Source organism: Impatiens glandulifera, chromosome 1 (assembly GCF_907164915.1).
Source record: "Impatiens glandulifera chromosome 1, dImpGla2.1, whole genome shotgun sequence".
NCBI classification, from domain to species: Eukaryota; Viridiplantae; Streptophyta; class Magnoliopsida; order Ericales; family Balsaminaceae; genus Impatiens; species Impatiens glandulifera.
Window position 1 is genome coordinate 52,614,329 of NC_061862.1, and position 19,214 is coordinate 52,633,542.

General features: G+C 33.8%; 2 protein-coding genes across 2 annotated transcripts; both read right to left on the reverse strand.

Annotated features, from left to right (window-relative positions):
- Window positions 1-754: 754 nt before the first annotated feature.
- Window positions 755-2,088, reverse strand: LOC124921483 (phospholipase A1-IIgamma-like). The gene has a single exon (XM_047462152.1). The coding sequence runs from the start codon at window positions 2,060-2,062 to the stop codon at window positions 911-913; it is 1,152 nt and encodes a 383-aa protein (XP_047318108.1). The 5' UTR covers window positions 2,063-2,088; the 3' UTR covers window positions 755-910.
- A 4,892-nt stretch (window positions 2,089-6,980) lies between these two features.
- On the reverse strand, window positions 6,981-11,967 carry LOC124927929 (phospholipase A1-II 1-like). Its single transcript, XM_047468440.1, has 6 exons — window positions 11,527-11,967; window positions 11,370-11,450; window positions 10,399-11,049; window positions 7,818-7,898; window positions 7,514-7,628; window positions 6,981-7,126 (listed from the first exon to the last, which is right to left on the reverse strand). The coding sequence occupies exons 1-6, from the start codon at window positions 11,965-11,967 to the stop codon at window positions 6,981-6,983; spliced, it is 1,515 nt and encodes a 504-aa protein (XP_047324396.1).
- Window positions 11,968-19,214: the final 7,247 nt, after the last annotated feature.

The following is a 19,214-nucleotide window of genomic DNA, read 5'->3' on the forward strand; positions in this document are numbered from 1 at the left end:
TTTGCTGAGATACTTGTCATTTAGGTACACCACTATAAATGAAAAAAAGAGCAATTATGAAATATTAAAATACCTCAAAGGCAAAATATTTCAAAGTAATTATGTTGGAGCAACTTCTCATTTATTATGAATTCTATACTTTATGCTAAACAATAGTGCATAAACTATTTTCTTCTATATTTTTCCAAGAGCAAATTTATATTTGAACTTTAAAGCTACGACAAGCATGCTAATGATACATATTTTTGTTTTGGAGGGGTAACTGAAGTTCTACTTTATGTATGAGCAGGGATGGATCCGTGATTTTGAACTGGGGTGGGCTTAAAATAATAACGAGAAAATTTTGAAAAAAACAAGTATATAAAAGTAAAATTTTATCAATTTTTAAATAATTAAATAAAAAAAACAACGAATTATATTAATTTTTTTTAAGAGATTAAGGTAATGTCATATTTCTATCATAAATTTTTTTTTTCAGGGTGGACTTGAGCCCACCTGAGCCCCTACATAGATTCATCCATGTGTATGAGTCCATAAATGTTTAAAATATTACTATTAGTTTTGAAGACCTGTTAATCATAGCCATTTCTCTAGATATTATCTCTATTTTTTTTTTTTCAAAGGCTTCCTTGTGTTAAGCAACTCCAAGTAAAAATAAACAACATAGATATATGCCACATTCATGATCAAACATGCTTGCTTAATGAGATCAACACTTTTATCACCTTGGTCAACTATCCAAAACACAATTAAGAAGATATTATATAGTTTTAATTTATTTTCAAGTATTAAGACAAGTTTGGACAAAGTAAATTAACAACAAAGAATAAACTTATAAAACATTGAAAAACGTAGTAAACATAAACATACAATTTAACATTGTTTCCTTTAAGATAATTGTTCTTGCAAATTAAAGCCTACTAACAATCTTGCCATTTTTTGTAAGCTTCCACGTCCCATCTTCCTGTTGAACCATGCCGGCTTTGTCAGGTTTGTTGAACCAAGAAAGCGGCACACCATACTCGTTCTTGAGAAAGTCGCTGTACTTGTTAACCAAAGTTAAATCCCTCTCGACCTTATCCTTAAATTCTTTCTGGCTTCCTTGTGTTCCAGCAACTCCATGCAAATACATCTCCAAGCTATGGGCCATGGCCACAGATGAGAAGAACTCGTATAGGTATTTCACGAACTTAGACTTTCTTGCGTCGAAGATCAACACTTCTCCTACATTGGCGTAGCCCAATCTGGGGATGTCTGGAACCACGTCTGGAATGTTCTCAATTCGCAGGACATGAAGGTTTGCAAGGGTGGAAGCCGAGTTACTAAGCTTCCAATCCCCAACATGAGGACTCGCAAATGGAAAGGCAGTCACAAGAGGGCTTGTTGTAGATCCATTGAATATGTTCTTGGCTATGTCGATCGCGTTTAGGGTTGCTATGGCCGCTCCAAGGCTATGACCGGTAACAGTGACACTGATCTCCTCGTTCTTATACTTGTTCACCAGCCGGTTAACTTCTTCAAGAACTTGATCTCTTGCGCTAGTCTTGGAGAATGTTGATCCAGGATTGTTTGATGTATAAAGAAAATAAAATCCTCGATGAACATTGGGCTTCTCCGCTCCTTCTCCAAATATAAGAGGAGCCGGTTGCAACAAAAACCTAGCGTCGCTAACCCACTCTATAGCCTCTTGTGTTCCTCTCCAAGCGACCACAATATCTCTTCTTCCCAATTCTTTCTTTCCTTCATCGGTGGAGACTGCTACATAACCCATCCAATTGGTATCCTTATTGAAGGGTGGGATAGAGTCAGTCGCGTACAAGTACTTAGTTATGATGTAGTTCTTCCTGGCTCGGCCTTTAGTAAGGCCGACCTGGGAGAACATCTCGTTCATTGTGTACTTGTTGTTTCCAAATGTTTTGGAGCTTTCGTTGGAGTCAAAGGCATCATAAGTTGCTTGTGCCATCTCTCCGTAATGAATTATGTATCGTCGAAGATCTTCGTTGAGTGGATCCAACAAACCATCCCAATTCTTCTCACCACTCATCATTCTCCAGTTCATCATATATATCTTTCTTTTCTCAAGGACTTAGCAAAAATCTAGGTTTGGTTTTGACAATTGATATGTTGATGTAAAGTGGCTAAGCAATGGAGAAAATGAGGCAAAGGCTTGTTTGTTTATATAGAGAGGGTGCGGATCGATGCAAAACTTTCCCACGTAGACCAATTCTTTTTTCTATTTAATTTCAACTAATCATTATGACGTCAGAAACGTAATGCTCTCCATCATTTCCTTGAACAAGTTATTTGATTTATTTTTAATTAAAAAACGTTTGTTTATTCTTGGACCAAATCAATGAATACAAAGTTGACCATATATGAAGAAGATAATTGGGTAATTGATTACGGGTTATTGTGATTTTTGTGACAATAATGTACAAAAAGAAATCAATAACTTTTCCGTCGCTATAAATACAAAAAAGCATCGCTAATAACCTTGATTAAAAAAAGGGCCCTTTCTCATATTCCCACTTATTCCCACCCTGTCTTCACCTCTCAATTAACTCCCAAATTACTTATTTATTCCTGTCATTTTTATATATTTACCTTTCTTATTTTATTTAATTATTAAGTTTTTTTATTAAATATAATTAATTAATTAATTTTTAATATATTTTTTTAACTTTATTTTTTTAATTAAAAATACAAAATATTATTATTATTATATTATAATTATTTAAAATATATTACATAGTGAGATGTGTACTAATTTAATAAAATATAAATATTTAATATTTTATTATATTAATTATATATATATATATATATATATTTTAAAATACTTATAAAAATTAATTTTTTTTATAAATAAAATTATTTAACAAATAAATAAGATAAAGTCTTTAATATATTATACATTAATAATTAGTCAAATTAAATATAATGTTTTACTTAATAATATAAACGATAACATTTGCATAATATTTTTTATTAAAATATTTCATATTTAACTTTTTAAAATATTTATTTTATATAAAATTATTATTTTATTTTAATTAATTTATTATAATTTTATTATTAATATATAATATTTAAAATTAATTATATATCTTTTAGATTTTTTATCTTTTAAACAGAAAAAAATATTAAAAAATAATTAATTATATTTCATAATAAAAAAAACTTAATAATTAAATAAAATAAAATAAGTAAAATAAATAAGATGAAAGGTAAATATATATAATTAATAGGGATAAATAAGTAATTTTTGAGTTAATTAATGAGCGGAATGGGGACGGGAATATGAGAGGGGTTGGAAAAAACAATTTGCTTAAAAAAAATTGGGACAATAGATTTAGCAAATAACCCGCAAACACACTTAGCCATTTAACTAGGTGTAGAACTTGTCATCTAACGGACTTGAACCCATAATCTCAGGAAGACTGAGAATATCCACATCTTGTTCCCGCTAGATTAGAAGAGGCTTGATTATATCATTAGTCCAAACCCTCTTGAAATGAAGAAACTTCAAGAATAATAAAACAAATAATCATTAGACCCTTACATAAATAAAATAAAATAAAATAAAATTAAAGCATGTTTAACACCTAAATGACTATCCATATTCAATGAACCTCAAATTCTTAACTAAGCTTAATTATCCAGTTATCCACGATTAAAACGAAGATCAAAGTCCAAAATATTGTATAACTATTAAACAATTCCAAAATAGTATTCAATAAGAACAGTTCAAAATCATACCTTAAATATTGAATAATATTATATATTTCCTTATCTGAATTAAGTAATAGAGAAGCCCAATGTGTTGGAGCTTTTGCAAATATGCAGCAAAAAACAAGACCTTGACCAAAATATGATAAGTCACAAGAGAATAAAACATGCCTAAAAATGAATAGAAAAGGTCAACTTTGACTCACCAGATACTCATCAGACACACGGATACAACCATATCTGACCATTGAGAATCATTAACCAATAGATCATCAACAATGAATCTAAGTTAAATTTACAGGAAATTTTGACTTCATTTTACTTTTTTAAAATAACTATAGGAGAAATCCAAAGTTTCCATCTGTCGAAATGATTTGGATATGCTCCACCAAGATACATTGAAATTCTCCTTGGATGGATTGAGTGTCATTTATGGTGGTATTTTGACGGATAACCAATGCATACAAATTGATATATTATGACAAGTTGATGTAGTATACATATGTGCCGAGAGTAAAGTCGGTTTCTCATATTCTCTTACATTGTCGTAGCATTAACCGATAATTGAAGGTGATCCCATAAAAAAGTTTGGATTTCATAACACATTTATCGTTTTGTTTGATAATACATATTATTCACAGTGTACGTAATTGTAATGATTTTATTTAACTTTTGAAATTAATTAATCAAAGATCTACTAGCTAGATAGTTTATCTCATGATTTTTTGTTCTAAAATTTTATTTTGTGCGGCATTTTGTATCCGATATGTTGACATGTTGTATGATGTGGTTATGTATTAACTATTCTCACTCATTCTCATCAAGTGTATATATAATATTGTATATGGACTATAAAAAAATAATAATAAGAAAACCAGATAAACATGTAATCTTATCCATTATTCAGATGAAGAATGACATCTACTACAAGTGGGCCTTGTTTGATATTGGGTTATTTTATTTGACCAAAATAAATATATTGGTTATCTTAAAAATAAATCTTGCTTGATCAATTTATATAATTGAATATTTTTTTGCAAGATTGAAAAAAAAAAACTATTTAAAATAATCTCAAATAAGCAACTATTAAGAATATCTAACAAGGCAACTTAAACCCCTGTGCGACGACCAGTACTTAATTAGAAGTTAGAAAAGTTCGTATTTGTAAAAAAAACGTGAAGAAAAAAGAAGTCATTTAACATTTTGACCCAAGTTATTTGGACTAATTTCATAAGTAATTAATTTATTTTGATCTTATTTATATATTCCTGATTAATTGTTTTTTTAAAAGAAAATTTCATTAATTTATTCACCATCCTTGTTTTATGGCACTCTTGAACTAGTTATATGACTATCATAATTTATTTATTTATTTTTTATTTAAGGCATCTTTCAATAATAATTAAATTGGTGACATTTGGTCTTTTATACAACTCTAATCACTTTAACTATCTTAATAAGTTATTATTACCATAATTTTTTTAAGACGTATTAAAAAGAACACAAAGTGCACCAATTTGGTTATAGACTATAGTTTGCATATAAGACTTCTTTAGGGAAGGTGTACCCTGATTGGGAAGATCAAAAAAATATTATCGCAAGGCAATGTTACATGCCTCTTGTCAATGACAAAGAGGTACTAGTGGAGCTGTGTAATGGATAAATAAAACATTATTGACTATGTCTTTTTTCTCTATTTTTTTTTGTATGGTTGCATCTTAATTAATTGGCAATAGACTATGTATAAGAAGAATTGTCTATGTTAGTAGGTGTTATTTACAATCACATTTTCGAAAATGATGTGAGGACTCATATTAACTTATTATATATATATGGTCACCCTAAGAATGAAAACGGAATAATATCAACCGTAGTGGAATGAAGAATAATAGTGTACAAATAAGAAAAAAACGAAATAACGACACAAAAATCTTACCAGGTTCGAACCAACAATGTCATACGTTCAACAACTACCGCTCCACTCATTATGACATCTCAAATGTATAGAAGTCGAATGTTGATGTGCTTTGTGCGCTCGTGAAACATTGAGTTCTTGGATAAATGTTTGGCGCTTTGGTTATCGCAAAACAACTTCACTTTATCGTGCTTCACCCCAAATTCACCAACGAAACCCTTCAACCAAAGTGCATCCTTGACACCCTCCATCACAATGATATACTCGGCCTCCATTGTTGAAAGGGAAACTACGAATTGTAATTGTTCCTTCCAACTTACCCATCATCCAAATAGGATAAACAAATGCGAAATCAGCATCAACATATCCTTTCAACTTATCATCACCTACACCCGCCCGTTTAAAACAAAGATCAACATCTAAGGATCCCCCAACGTAACAGAGAACCCACTTCGTCGCCTCCCAATGTTCTTTCCCTGGGTTCACCATAAAACGACAAACAATATTGAACGCGTGACCAAGATCGATTCGCGTACATACCATGGCATACATTAGGCTCCTGACGAAACTCGCATATGGAGTGTTTACCATTATAACATTTTTCCTCCCCGGTACTTGGTGATATCTTTGAGGAGAGCTTGAAATGAGTAGCTAACCGCCTTAGTGTTAGACATCCCGAACTTGGCGACCAATTTTTAGAGGTAGTCTCTTTGAGACACAAATAGAGAACCTTTCTCCCGATCCTGCTCAATCACCATCCCCAATATTTTTTTTTCCGGTCCCATATCCTTCTTCTCGAATTAACGTCCTATCAAATTCTTAACATTGCAAACTTCTTCCTTGTTTCACGATGCGATCAACATATCATCCATGTATAATAATAGGAAGACCCCGTAACTATCACCACTTAACATAGACACAACTATTGAAATTGCTCATCACGAAATCGTTACAAACCATGGACTCATCAAATCGTAAATACTATTGTCTTAGGGATTGTTTCAAACTATAAAGTGAGCATTTAAAGAGACATACCTTGCATTCAACACCGGGTTTATCGAACCCCTTATGTTGTGTCATGAAGATTTCTCCTCCAAGTTCCCATGAAGAAATGTCGTCTTCACGTTCATTTGCTCGACCTCTAAGTCAAACTGATTCACTAGAGAGAGAAATACATGAATGGACGTGTGCTTCTCTACCGGGGAGTAGATCTCGTTAAAGTCGACCTATTCACGTTGTGTGAAGCCCTTAACTATCAATCTTTCCTTAAATATTGTTTGTTACTACCCTCTACACCTTCTTTGCACTTGAACACCCACTTTGAATCAACCACCAACTAATTCTTGATTTTGTCTACCACTTCCCACATCTTGTTTTTGTCAAGTGATGGAATCTCCTCTGCCATAGAACGCTTCCATTCGGTTCTCTCCTTGATCTCCATCGCTTCTCTAAACGATCTCGACTCTGAATCTTGTACCTTATCTACAATAAGGAATGCAAAGGCCACCAAATCGGAGTGGCCCAATCTCTTTGGATCGCGGGTTGTCCTACGGCTCTATGTCTCGCTAACTAGTAGGAGGTAAGGTTCTCTTCCAGATTTGTACCTTCCTCCTCTACCTGACTGTCTATTTCATCCTCTTCACTAGCCTCCCCTATGTCTACCGATTCTTTAGTAATTCCTCATAGAAACTCCACCTTAAGTTCGGTCCTCTCTAGAGACTCCGTCAGCTTTGACTAACTATGTTGCTCCATAATAGGATTTAGTTTCCCTAAAGACCACGTCACGACTAATGATGAACTTGGTCGTCTCCTCGTCCTTGTAAAATAACTTCCAACCCTTTACTCCCTCATGATATCCAACAAACATACACTTCTTCACTCTCGGGTCAAGCTTTTCATCCTGTTGGTGCATGTAAACCACACACCCAAATACCTTCAGGTTGTCGAGTTTTGGAGGAGCACCATTCCTAACTTCTTCTTGTGTCTTGCATTCCAAAGTCGTCGATGGACAAAAATTGATAAGATAAGTTGATGTGTGAACCGCTTCACCTCAAAACCGCTTCAGTAAACCGACTTCAAACAACATATATTGGACACACTCAAGTAGCATTCTGTTCATTCACTCCACCAAGATATTTCGTTGCGGTGTTTGTTAGACGATTTTGTGACGAACCATCCATTCTTCCTTGATAAACTGATTGAACTCCTCGCCTAGGTACTCCAAACTATTATCTAAATGGAAAATCAATAAATTCTGGAAGAACAACATTGAAAAAAAGGCTAAAGATCATGCATATAAATGAAAAATCTACTTGGACAATGTACAGACAAAAGTGGAGGTACTGAGTTCTCATTTTGAATTTAAATTTCCTGTCATAGTAAAAGAAAATTATGTTAAGAAATGGGAAATGTAGTGGTTGAAAACTACATAGAAATGAATAGAGTTTCCTTCATAGTCACCAAAGAGGAACTTATGAAGTAATGAGAGGAAAATGGACTAGAGAAAATTTCAGCAAATGTACATGATCTATACTTTTTGAAATTCAAGAAGGGATCAAATCTGGATGAAATTCTGGAAAATAGTCATACATATATTGTATTCAATTGAAGATTAAGAAAGATGATATAAAAATTTGAACCTATTAAGCAAACCTAAGGAAACAACCCAGATATGTTTCAAACTTTGTATTTAACCCTACACACATGTATAATGTAGAAGCTCTTAGTCATTTTGCAGGTTTATTGGTTATACCATTATATATGGACTCAATTACTGAAGGAGGGGAGCATATTTATTTTGGTAGAATTATCATTGAGTTCCATCCTCGAAGCACACATTACCAGATAAAATTACAGTGATTAACAAGAAAAGAAAATCTACTATCATGAGAATCACTTATGAGTGGAACACATGTGTTCATTCTGCAATACTTTCTAACATTTCAACACGAAATGTGTTCAAGTTAAGGAAGAAGAACAGAGAATAATAAAAGGCCAGGAAGAAAAAAAACAGAGGAGTCTAACATCAAAGAGAAAAATGTAGAGGAAGCGTATGAAGTTGAAGCCAAAGCTCTATTTTTCAAGAAGAGGAAGAAGTTACTATATGGGAAAAGTGTCCTCTATTTATCTATAGTAAAGACTCTGTCCAGTTTTTTCCTCACGAGGTCTGCATCCTGAACAATTATTGCACCATGTTTACAATCATTAAAGCAAATACCTAGAAAATGACAATGATTAATAAATGTGGTAAAAGAAGATCTCACGGATTGATTACTTACAGTTCTACTATCTTTCTCAAAGTGATATAGATGGTCGTTAAAATCTCACATACATATCAGGGAGAGTAGTACATGACGGAAGTTAGTGAAATGGTTTCCCAAAGAACGTCCATATAATTAGGATTAGTGCATCCAGGGTCGGCCTTGGGGTAAGCTCGATAAGCCTTTGGGTTAGGGCAGCTCACTCCCCATGACAACCTATTTAATAAAATATATAAAATATTTAAATAAATTTATGGTTTTTTAAACTTAATTTGTTTTAGCTTAGTTGTTCAAGATACGACTTAGAATTTTTATTTGGTTATAAGTTCAAATGTCATCAAAAACAATTTTTTTTATTATCAATTTCTTAAACTAGACCTAGGGAAACAACAAAAAAAATTAATTATTTTTCTGTCGGGGCTGGGGTAGGTCAAAACTCCGGGCCGGGTCTGAGTGCATCCATATACAAAAGAGAGTCTTAATTCATGGATGACGACTATGATTAAAAGACACATATGTGTCTATCCAAAAGCCTTTGTGAAGAGTCAAAATTTTGTGAGGAAGTAAAAGACATAAAATGAGAGTTTGATAGAAAAGAAATTGTGGATGAGAGTGAAATTAAGTCATGTCTTAAGATAGGAATATCCACTAGACTTGAATCATATACAAAGAAAATTTTCTTGGTTGATATTGACGTCTGGCTAATAAATCTTCTAGTTTGGTGTGGATGAACCAACATCTCTATTTTTCCTTTCATGAAGGCCTTATTTGATTATGAAACTCTTAAGTTTCTCCTTCTCTCTTAAGGCGTTTAATATAAGTGTGAAATATATTTTTTTATAACACCTAAGAGAAGTCAATTAATTAACTATCAAAGAAATCGTCGAACTTTCAATAATCGTAAAGAAATCGTCGAGTTTATTATTGTGAAGATTTTTTTATATTAATTTTGAAAAGTGAGTAAAGTCCGTTAGAGAGTTAATCATTCTTCTCGAGAACTTACAAACCCGATAACATATTAAGTAACATTTTTATTTTTTTATATATTTTTTTCATCTTTTTATGTAATGTTGTTTAAACGATTTTTTTTTTCTATTTATAATATACATGATTTAAAAAAAAAATAACAATAGAATAAAACAATATTTTGTGATATATGAAAATATTATTAATAGGGAAAATATTATCTCCATCAAACAAGTATAATCGAAATACATAATAAATAAATAAAAATTGAGATAAGAGATAAACTACGTACTACCTCCTCCTCCAAAATTCAGCACACTACAACAATTCATTAGTATTTTAATACTGAATTATTATTATTATTATTATTATTATTAATTAATTAATGAATTTTCATTGCAATTTTTATTGTCTTGCTAAAAATACATATAGAGTACTCAAATGGGTTGATCAAACGAGATGTAATTTCTTTTTGATCCAATCTCTCTTTCTCATTAATTTTTTCCACGATCCATCTTGACTTTGAACCATCTTGGCCTTGTCGGGCTTATCCCACCAAGAGGTCGGGATGTCATGCGAATCCTCGAGATAGTCACCATGCTTGTTCACCAACGCAATGTCCCTCTCCACCTTTTTAAAACCAGCGTTTGCTCCTCCAAGTGTTCCGGAAACACCATGAAGATAGATCTCCATATCATGAGTCATTCGTACGTAGTTTATTAATCCCACTTCTTTTAGGTCATTTGATTTATCCGTGTCCACTAATAGCACTTCTCCGACATCCTTATAAAAACCAATGTGTTTTGGGAGGTGGGGTTTTAGGTTGATTAAATTCTTGATCCAGTCAATGCCGTCATATATTTTATCCTTTACCTCGTGAAATAATTTTTCTAATACATTATCTATCCGAAGGAGGTCGGGGACATAGTCGGGTTTATTCTCTATCCGTAAGATGTGAAAGTTTGCCTTATATTTGTCAACGAAATCCCTAAGTTCAGAGCCACCGACTTGGGGACATGCAAATGGAAAGGCTGTCACATGTGGTTGTGGGGAAACATTTATTGCGATATCAACTGCGTTTAGGATTGTAAGGGCACCTCCAAGGCTATGTCCAGTCACAATCACCCTAACTGTCTCATTCTTATACTTCTTTAACAGTCTTCCAACCTCTTCAAGAACCTAAATGTTTGGAATCCAAAAAAACAGACCATTAATAAAAAAAAAAAGTTTAGCCAACTATTATTTTTCTTGGAAAGATGGAAATAGCGACGGATTTTCTTCCCGTAGCTATTGGCCAAAAAGTTAATTTTAACTACTATCAAAGCATCAAGAATTAGCGATGGAAACTTTTTAACGGTGGTTAATCTTCTCTACATTAATATTTTCATATATTTGGGTTCAATAGTGACATATAATTCAACCGTCGTTAGTGACACAACAAATTTATTTCATTCATGTTTTTGAAAGCAAATCACAAGAAATATTACTAGTATACATACCTGGTCCCTCGCACTCTTCTTACACATCCTTGATTTCTTATTCTCGGGTTGTGTATATTTCGTAGAATCCCATATGGACCTCTATATTTGATACTTTATTCCAAATATAAGACATATGTGGATGATTAATCATCTTGGAAGAAATATAAGATCTAACCCTATGTTGACCAAAAATTTTGGAAGCAGGTTTCTTCAAAGCCAACATATTTTTACTCCACTCTGACAACTCCTTTGTCCCTCTCCAAGCAACCACAATGTCCCTCCTCCCAAGCTCATTTTTCCTTTCATCTGTGGCAACTGCGATATACCCCATCCAGTTGGTGTCCTTGTCGAAAGGTGTGAATGAGGCTGTCGCGTAGATGAAATGTGTTATGGTGTACTCTTTCTTCGCAAAACCTTTTCCTAGGCCGACCTCAGAGAAGAGGTTTTCTTTATTGTACTTGCAGCCGGTCGTTGAGTTTTCATCTGAGTCGTAAGCAGTGTAGGTTGCCTCAACCATTTCTCCATAGTGGATGATGAGACGACGAAGATTATCGTCCAATGGTTCCAACAGCCCCTCCCAGTTGTTCTCACCACAAAGATTTTCCCAATTCTCCATCTCTCTTATTCTATGTATGAAAGTATAAGAAGATAGTTAGTAAGGAAAAGGAGTCTCACTTTTTCTTTTTATGTGTAAAGAACTTAAGAAGCTAGTACATATATATATATATAGAAGAAAGTCATCCCATTATAAATGGAAAAGTATAACTCTGGGATGTATCTAAATAATAATAAAAAAATACCTGGAAATAAGAAGTCAATGAAGCTGACCATTCAATTTCTTTTCTTATTATTTTGATTCTATCCTTAATGATTTTTTTTTTCTAGTTGGGAACATTAATGGATTTTTTATATTACATAATCATTATATTGCTATCTTCACGATTTAATGGATTAATAAAAATAAGTCTAATCCTTATAAAAAATAAAGGAAGAAGAAGAAGGTGCACATTCTTATTTTAATACCAATAATATATCAATTTCTACAATTTTTACTAATAATATGTTTTGAGCGAACAAGATGGTTCATACATTTTAGGTAATTTACTACTTTAATTCATTTATTATAATGACTTAATTATTGTTTATTAGAATTGATGTCAAAGTATTAAGGCGAAAAAATGAGTTAAATATGCTAAATTGTGCCCTAATGGTGCAGATGTAGATGATTGGGAAGAATATCATAAGGTTTAGTCAAGTTTTTTTAATATATAAAATATGGAGTTGATGTATAGATAAATTGCCACTATACTACAATTTTTTTTCTTTTTTAGATTATAATATTGCATGTTTTTTCTTTTTAGTTTATAATATTGCATGTGTCCACGATTAGATGTGTCCACGATTAGATAGAAATAATTTTTGTAATGAGTTTGTAGTATTTTGAGAACCTAAGCTCTAAAAATAAATACCATATAAAATTAAAATTATTATTTTGATTTATTTTTGAATAAATAAAATCAAAATAGTTAACCTTAAAATCAAAATCTAATTAAAATAATTAATTAGACTAATTATTATTATGATTAAAGCCCAAATAATTAAGGAAAATGGCCCAAAAAAAATTTGTTTGGAATAAATGTTATACTCATTTATCTTAAAATAATTTTAGAAAAAAATCAGGAATTAAAATAAATAATTTAGGATGAAATGAGTTATTCATTTCAACCCCACAATTATTTATTTCACCTTAAAAATATATAAAAAAAATAATAATAATAAAATAAATTGATAACATATTTTTCATATTTATTTTAATATTTTGTGTATTTACAAAGATAAAAAATAAATTTAAAAGGGTGAGAAAAAAATCAATTTCAAACAAACCCTTAAAGTTTAAAATAAAAATTAAATATGTAATCGGGTATGTCCGAATTACCGAAATCTAGTTACAACTGAAACCAGTGCCTTTGGATAGGCGCTGTATTTTCATCCAATGCCCAGAGAAGCCCGCGTAGCTCGTCTTAACCGAGAAAGCGCACGTCCGATATGCATTAGATAACCTAACGCGGATGTTAGCTCTATATGTTAAAACACAACGAAATGCCCACGCACTGACCGAATGCTCCGCCATCGCCAAACAACCTCAAAATGACGTCATTTTGATAGCCACTTTCGTCTCCAACGCGATTGCCGGATGTATAACCATCCGCAACCATCTTTGATTTTTCAAAGATAGAATTTTTTTCGTTTCTAGACGGTTTGACTCAGTTCAAAAGTTGAAATGATCACCCTACTTCAGTGATCATTTTCCCTACAAATAAAGGCACAATCAATGCATATATATCTTCAAGTTGGCTCAAGAACAGCCACTGGTGAAAAAGGGGTAAAAAACGAGAGTAAAAACTCTCGGTTTTGACCATATATCTTTCGGTATAGACCCAATACCGAAAGTTTAGGTAACTCTCGTCATTCCTCGGTATTGACTCTTTCGTTAAAAACAATTGGGCGTTTACCGAGAGATATTGTAGAGTTTTCGGTTTAGATCGATACCCTAGGGAAAAACCGAAAGTTTTCCAATTACCTTTCGGTTTTTCTTTAAAGGGAAAAACCAAAAGTTTTCCAATTAACTTTCGGTTTTTCCCTTTGAAGAAAAACCGAAAGTTACCTAATTAACTTTCGGTTTTCCCTCTATAGAAAAAACCGAAAGTTTTCCAATTAACTTTCGGTTTTTCTTCAAAGGGAAAAACCGAAAGGTTTCTAAATAACTCTCGGTTTTCATTTTCAAATAAAACCGAGAGGTATATGAAGAACTATCGGTTTTTCCTTACAAAATTTACAAAATAGCCCGATTGTTTTGTGCTCAACCGAAACCTGTTCAGCCAAACCAATATTAATTCATATAACAAATGACATTCATAAAATAAATGATTATTCCAAAATTTTCAACCAAACTAATCATCCAAACAACATGTTTTACATTAAAATTAAAACGTATTCAATCAATTCATATAGTCGAAACATACTAGAATTAGTTGGTGGGGGGAGGAGGGGTGGTTGATAATGCCTCATAAATATTTCAAAACTCTCTAATCTTGCATTCATTTCTAACATTTTCTTCTCTTGTTTTACATTTTCTCTATCCATTCTTGAAATCAATTCTACCTTTTCCGCTTGTATTTGATTAATCGTTTGAGTTTTTTCTTCATCCCTTTTTTTTAATTCTTTTAGTTCCATCGTCATTCTTTGATTATCCTCAAACAATCGAATAATGGCTCATTGTGAATTGTTGCCACTTCGAAGATCCTCACGAAAGTGTGTGGGTCGAACGCCTGATCCCATACTGAATACTCTCCCATGCTTTTGGCGTCCGAACACTCTCTCCGTCAACTCGAAGTCGGATATTTCTGGTTCGTTACTTCTTACTTCCTACATCTCAACCTGCACATTTGAAATAAATTTTCATTTATATAATAAATAAACTAGATATTAGTAATTTATTTAAATTCAATTCACTTACAATTTTATCTTGCGCTAGTTCGTCTGGGATGGGGGTTGGGTTTTCTTTGGTAGATTTTGGGGTATGGGTCCTCTTAAATACTTCAACGACAGAGGGTGCCCGTCCCATTTCAAACGCATGTTGAAATAAATGATTTATATAATTAATAATAATCTTTATATTAAGTTATTACAAATAATGTACTTACCAACTCTTCTTCCACTTGAGCAAACGGTCTACTTCCTGTATGATGTGGGAATTTTAGCTTCTTTCTATTAACAACATTTGTACGACTGTTTTTCTGAATTTGAAATTAAAAATGAAGTTAGAATAATAAATATCAAATTTTATTTGAATTATGAAACTGTACCTTAAATTTTTCGGTGAAGTAATGGTTTCGACACACAAACTCCCAATCATCTTGGTTGTAGTCTCGTGGAGGATTGACAAGTACCGCCGCCTCGTGTCCTTGATGAATTCATATATAATCTCTATTCAAATCCGAGCACCATTTATCCCTTATCTGTTTGGCGTGTGCCAATTCGGACCTTCGATAATCATGAATAAAACCATTAGTACACTCGATCGGATCCTGAAAAATAAATCATTCAAATGTTATAAATAAGTATTGAATTATTAATGTATAATTAAGTAATGATTACCGTCATAGCAATCCAAATCGAATCCAATTGATCAGCACTTAATGCCTTCCACTTCAGGAGGCGGTGTGAGATGGATGAGGGGTCCCGCACAACCGACCCTGATAGAATCGGCTTTATCGATAGAGACGGGGGTCTGGCTAAAGATGAAGGCTTATGAAAAACAGTTTGAAAGAAATCCTGTTAGGGATTCAATTCACTTTCTATTCTACGCAAACTTGTGTAAACACTTGAAACGGATTCAAGGCGGAATTGTTTACTTGGGTTTGAAGTACAAGATGAAATATGAAAAGATAACAGAAAAGAAGAACACATCAGTTTGTTTATGGATGTTCGGAGAAACTCTCCTACGTCACCCCTTCTTCCAACCACCGGAAGGATTCACTATAAGATGATTAGAATCAAATACAGTTTACACACACTTAGCTCACTATTGAACAGAACAGTTTCTGTTCAATTACAAGATGAAGAATATCACTCAGTTAAAGGTGTTTTGATTCTAGCTGTCTCTCTCGATTCACACACAGTACAATCAGAAAGAAGCTTCACAATATTCAAAGGCTTCAATTCTCTGTAGTTTTAGTAAGCAATATTGGCAAGCAAAACGGTAAGATTGGGTTCCGATGCTTCGTCCATTGTCCTTAGGATTGGTTAAATACTAAGCAGGAGCTAACGGTCGAAACTTCAAGAATGATACGTGGCACTCTTCCATTGGCAAGCCTCCATTGTACACAGCAGGTTCTGAGCACAAGGATCGTGGCCGTACAGAACTGGTAGTGCGCCGAATAATCCATCAAAGATGTACCTGCAAAACAAGTAATTTGAGGAAATTCTCTTACGTGGCATTCCTTGATTGGATGCGTATAGCTACTGTACTAATCTTCACTAGAAAGTGAAGCAGAAGTAGGGTACAGCTATAGCACGTGGGTAGGAGAAATGCTAGATTCAAGCGTACTGCTTAAACTGAGCATTAGACGTATTTCAGTTAGACGGATTGTGAAAATCAGTCTAATGAAATAGGTCATCTCCTTTGAATAGAAAAACGTCTATTAGACCGCCTGGTCTAATAGAATTAGACTCGCGTCTAATTACAATAACCATTAGACGGTACGTCTAACTCCACTGAGTTAGACTACACGTCTAATTCCGGTTCTACCTCAGACTTGTCTGAAGGAGTTAGACACACGTCTAACTTTCACTAATTAGACTAGACGTCTAATTATTCAATAACCATTAGACTGACACGTCTAACTCCACTAAGTTAGACTGCACGTCTAATTCCGGTTCTACCTCAGACTTATCTGAAGGAGTTAGACACACGTCTAACTTTCATTAATTAGACCACACGTCTAATTATTCAATAACCATTAGACTGGCACGTCTAACTCCACTGAGTTAGATTGCACGTCTAATTCCGGTTCTACCTCAGACTTATTTGAAGGAGTTAGACACACGTCTAACTTTCACATCAATTAGACTACCCGTCTAATTACAAATATATTAGACTACACGTCTAACTCCGATGAGTTAAACTGTACGTCTAATTCTATTTGACTTATGTCTAATTCCGTGTATTCATTAGACCATCAATCTAATTCTTTACATCTATTAGACTACACGTCTAACTCCGATGAGTTAGACTGTACGTCTAATTCTATTAGACTTACGTCTAATTCCGTGTATTCATTAGACCATCCGTCTATTTTTTTACACGTCTATTAGACTACACGTATAACTCCGATGAGGTAGACTGTACGTCTAATTCCGTGTATTCATTAGACCATCCGTCTAATTCTTTACACGTCTATTAGACTACATGTCTAACTCATCGGAGTTAGACTGTACATCTAATTCTATTAGACTTACGTCTAATTCCGTGTATTCATTAAACCATCCGTCTAATTCTTTACACGTCTATTAGACTACACGTCTAACTCTGATGAGTTAGACTGTACGTTTAATTCTATTAGACTTACGTTTAATTTCATGCAATGAAGGTCAAAATCGGTCTAATGATCCTCATTAGATCCAAGTCTCATAACATATCGTCTCAATACACCTGTATCTAAACTCATAAATTATTTCATCATCAAAATATCAGTGGTTAAATTATTTCAACACTTAGTCAAAATAATTTGACCCAACAATTTCCCACTTTTTGATGAAGAAATTGCAGACCTAAATATAGATTTCAAAGCATGCATTCATCATATAAACAAACAAAGACCTTGTTCATTTACATCATTCATCTAAAAAACCAGTACTCAAGAAACCATCAAAAGCAATTGTTCATAAGAGTTAAATAAGTTAAAAGAAGAGAAAATCGTTGTTCTTCCCTTTTAACTCGAGAATCGGTTGGACTCATCTCTTGCCTGGGAAGCATGTTGAAGAAAGGAGGATAGCCGCGACCACCACGACCATCTGCACTTCATCTTCCACCGCGTTCACCACCACTGGCACTTCCACCTTGATCGACATTGGATAGCCTACTCCGGTCGCCACTACTTCGACCTCCACGCTCACCACCGTTTCGACCACCACCTCTCTTGGTTGGCCTAGGATTGTCATCAGTGCTTGGGGCTCGCCTGGATCTTGTGCTGGTTGACACACCATCATTTCTTCTGCTTGATTCTCCTTGAATTGGTCGAGGTTGAGCACCTTCAGCATTGGCTATTGCATCCTCCATTGCTTAAAACTTCTTAGCAATGGAGTCAGAAAATTCTTGACATTCATTGTCATTCCTTCTCATGCAACCCTGAATTTCCATCATTTGATTCTTCACCAGACTAAATTCTTCCAAGGTTTCCTTGTGGCGTTCATCGTTGATTTGCCTTTCAATATCAAATAACTCGGTTTGACGATTGACAAGTTGCTTTTCAAACTTTGAGAAGTTTACATTGGCGATATGGGTCTCATAAGTGTTCTTCTTCAAGGTGTTATCCAGCTTAGTGAGGACCTTGAAAATATTTCCAAAGTTCTCTCTTTCTTCTTCCCTTGAGTTCATTGTTTGAGACATGGTCTTATGAATCGATGAAATCATAGCCCTCATAGATCTTAGCACTTTGTTTCCTCCGGCAGATGACTCTTCATGAGACGAAACTTCTTCAGATTCTACTACCATGCTTTGAATAGGCTCAAAGTTTGTATGAACCTGTAAGGATTGCTCCGGCTGATTCATTTCGGCGTTCTTAGCATCTTTTTCTCGTTCTTCTTCTCCAATTTCTTCTTCAGCTTTCTGAAATCTCTCATACAGATTTCCAGTGTAGTGAATAGGAATGTTGATGTTTTCGTGAACACTTCCCACAACGGCGTCGGGAAATAAATGGGGCTTCACGAAAGTTGCTTCCTGATCCTGTTCCTCCTCAGATGAGGAACTTTCTTCTTCATTGTTTTTCTCTTTGGAGGGTTCCCCCTCAGTTCTGGCAGTTTCTGGCTGAGTGTCCTCGGCCAATTTCTCTTGAACACCCTCTGTTCTCGCAACAGGGGTTAAAATCACCTTTTCTTCAATAGGAGTTTTAAAAGCCTCCTCAGTCACATCTTCCACAAGAATATCTTCTTCAATTATCTCAAGAGCTTGTTTAGGCTCTTGAACAATCACATTTTCTTCTTCTTCATTCGGACGTTCTTGGAAGGGTTGATCTAGAATGCGTCTCTCTTCGGCAGAAAGATTCCCGAATTCGATCAGGAGAGCAGCATCTAGCTCATCAT

What these genes read in the sequence shown, in the direction of transcription:
- LOC124921483 (XM_047462152.1), bottom strand. Translation starts at nt 2,062, where the DNA reads ATGATGAACTGGAGAATGATGAGTGGTGAGAAGAATTGGGATGGTTTG.
- LOC124927929 (XM_047468440.1), bottom strand. Translation starts at nt 11,967, where the DNA reads ATGGAGAATTGGGAAAATCTTTGTGGTGAGAACAACTGGGAGGGGCTG. An exon ending in AGAAGAGTGCGAGGGACCAG is followed by an intron (nt 11,050 to 11,369) that starts GTATGTATACTA and finishes CCAAACATTTAG; the next exon opens with GTTCTTGAAGAGGTTGGAAG. An exon ending in AGCCCGACAAGGCCAAGATG is followed by an intron (nt 7,899 to 10,398) that starts GTTCAAAGTCAA and finishes TTGTTCTTCCAG; the next exon opens with AATTTATTGATTTTCCATTT.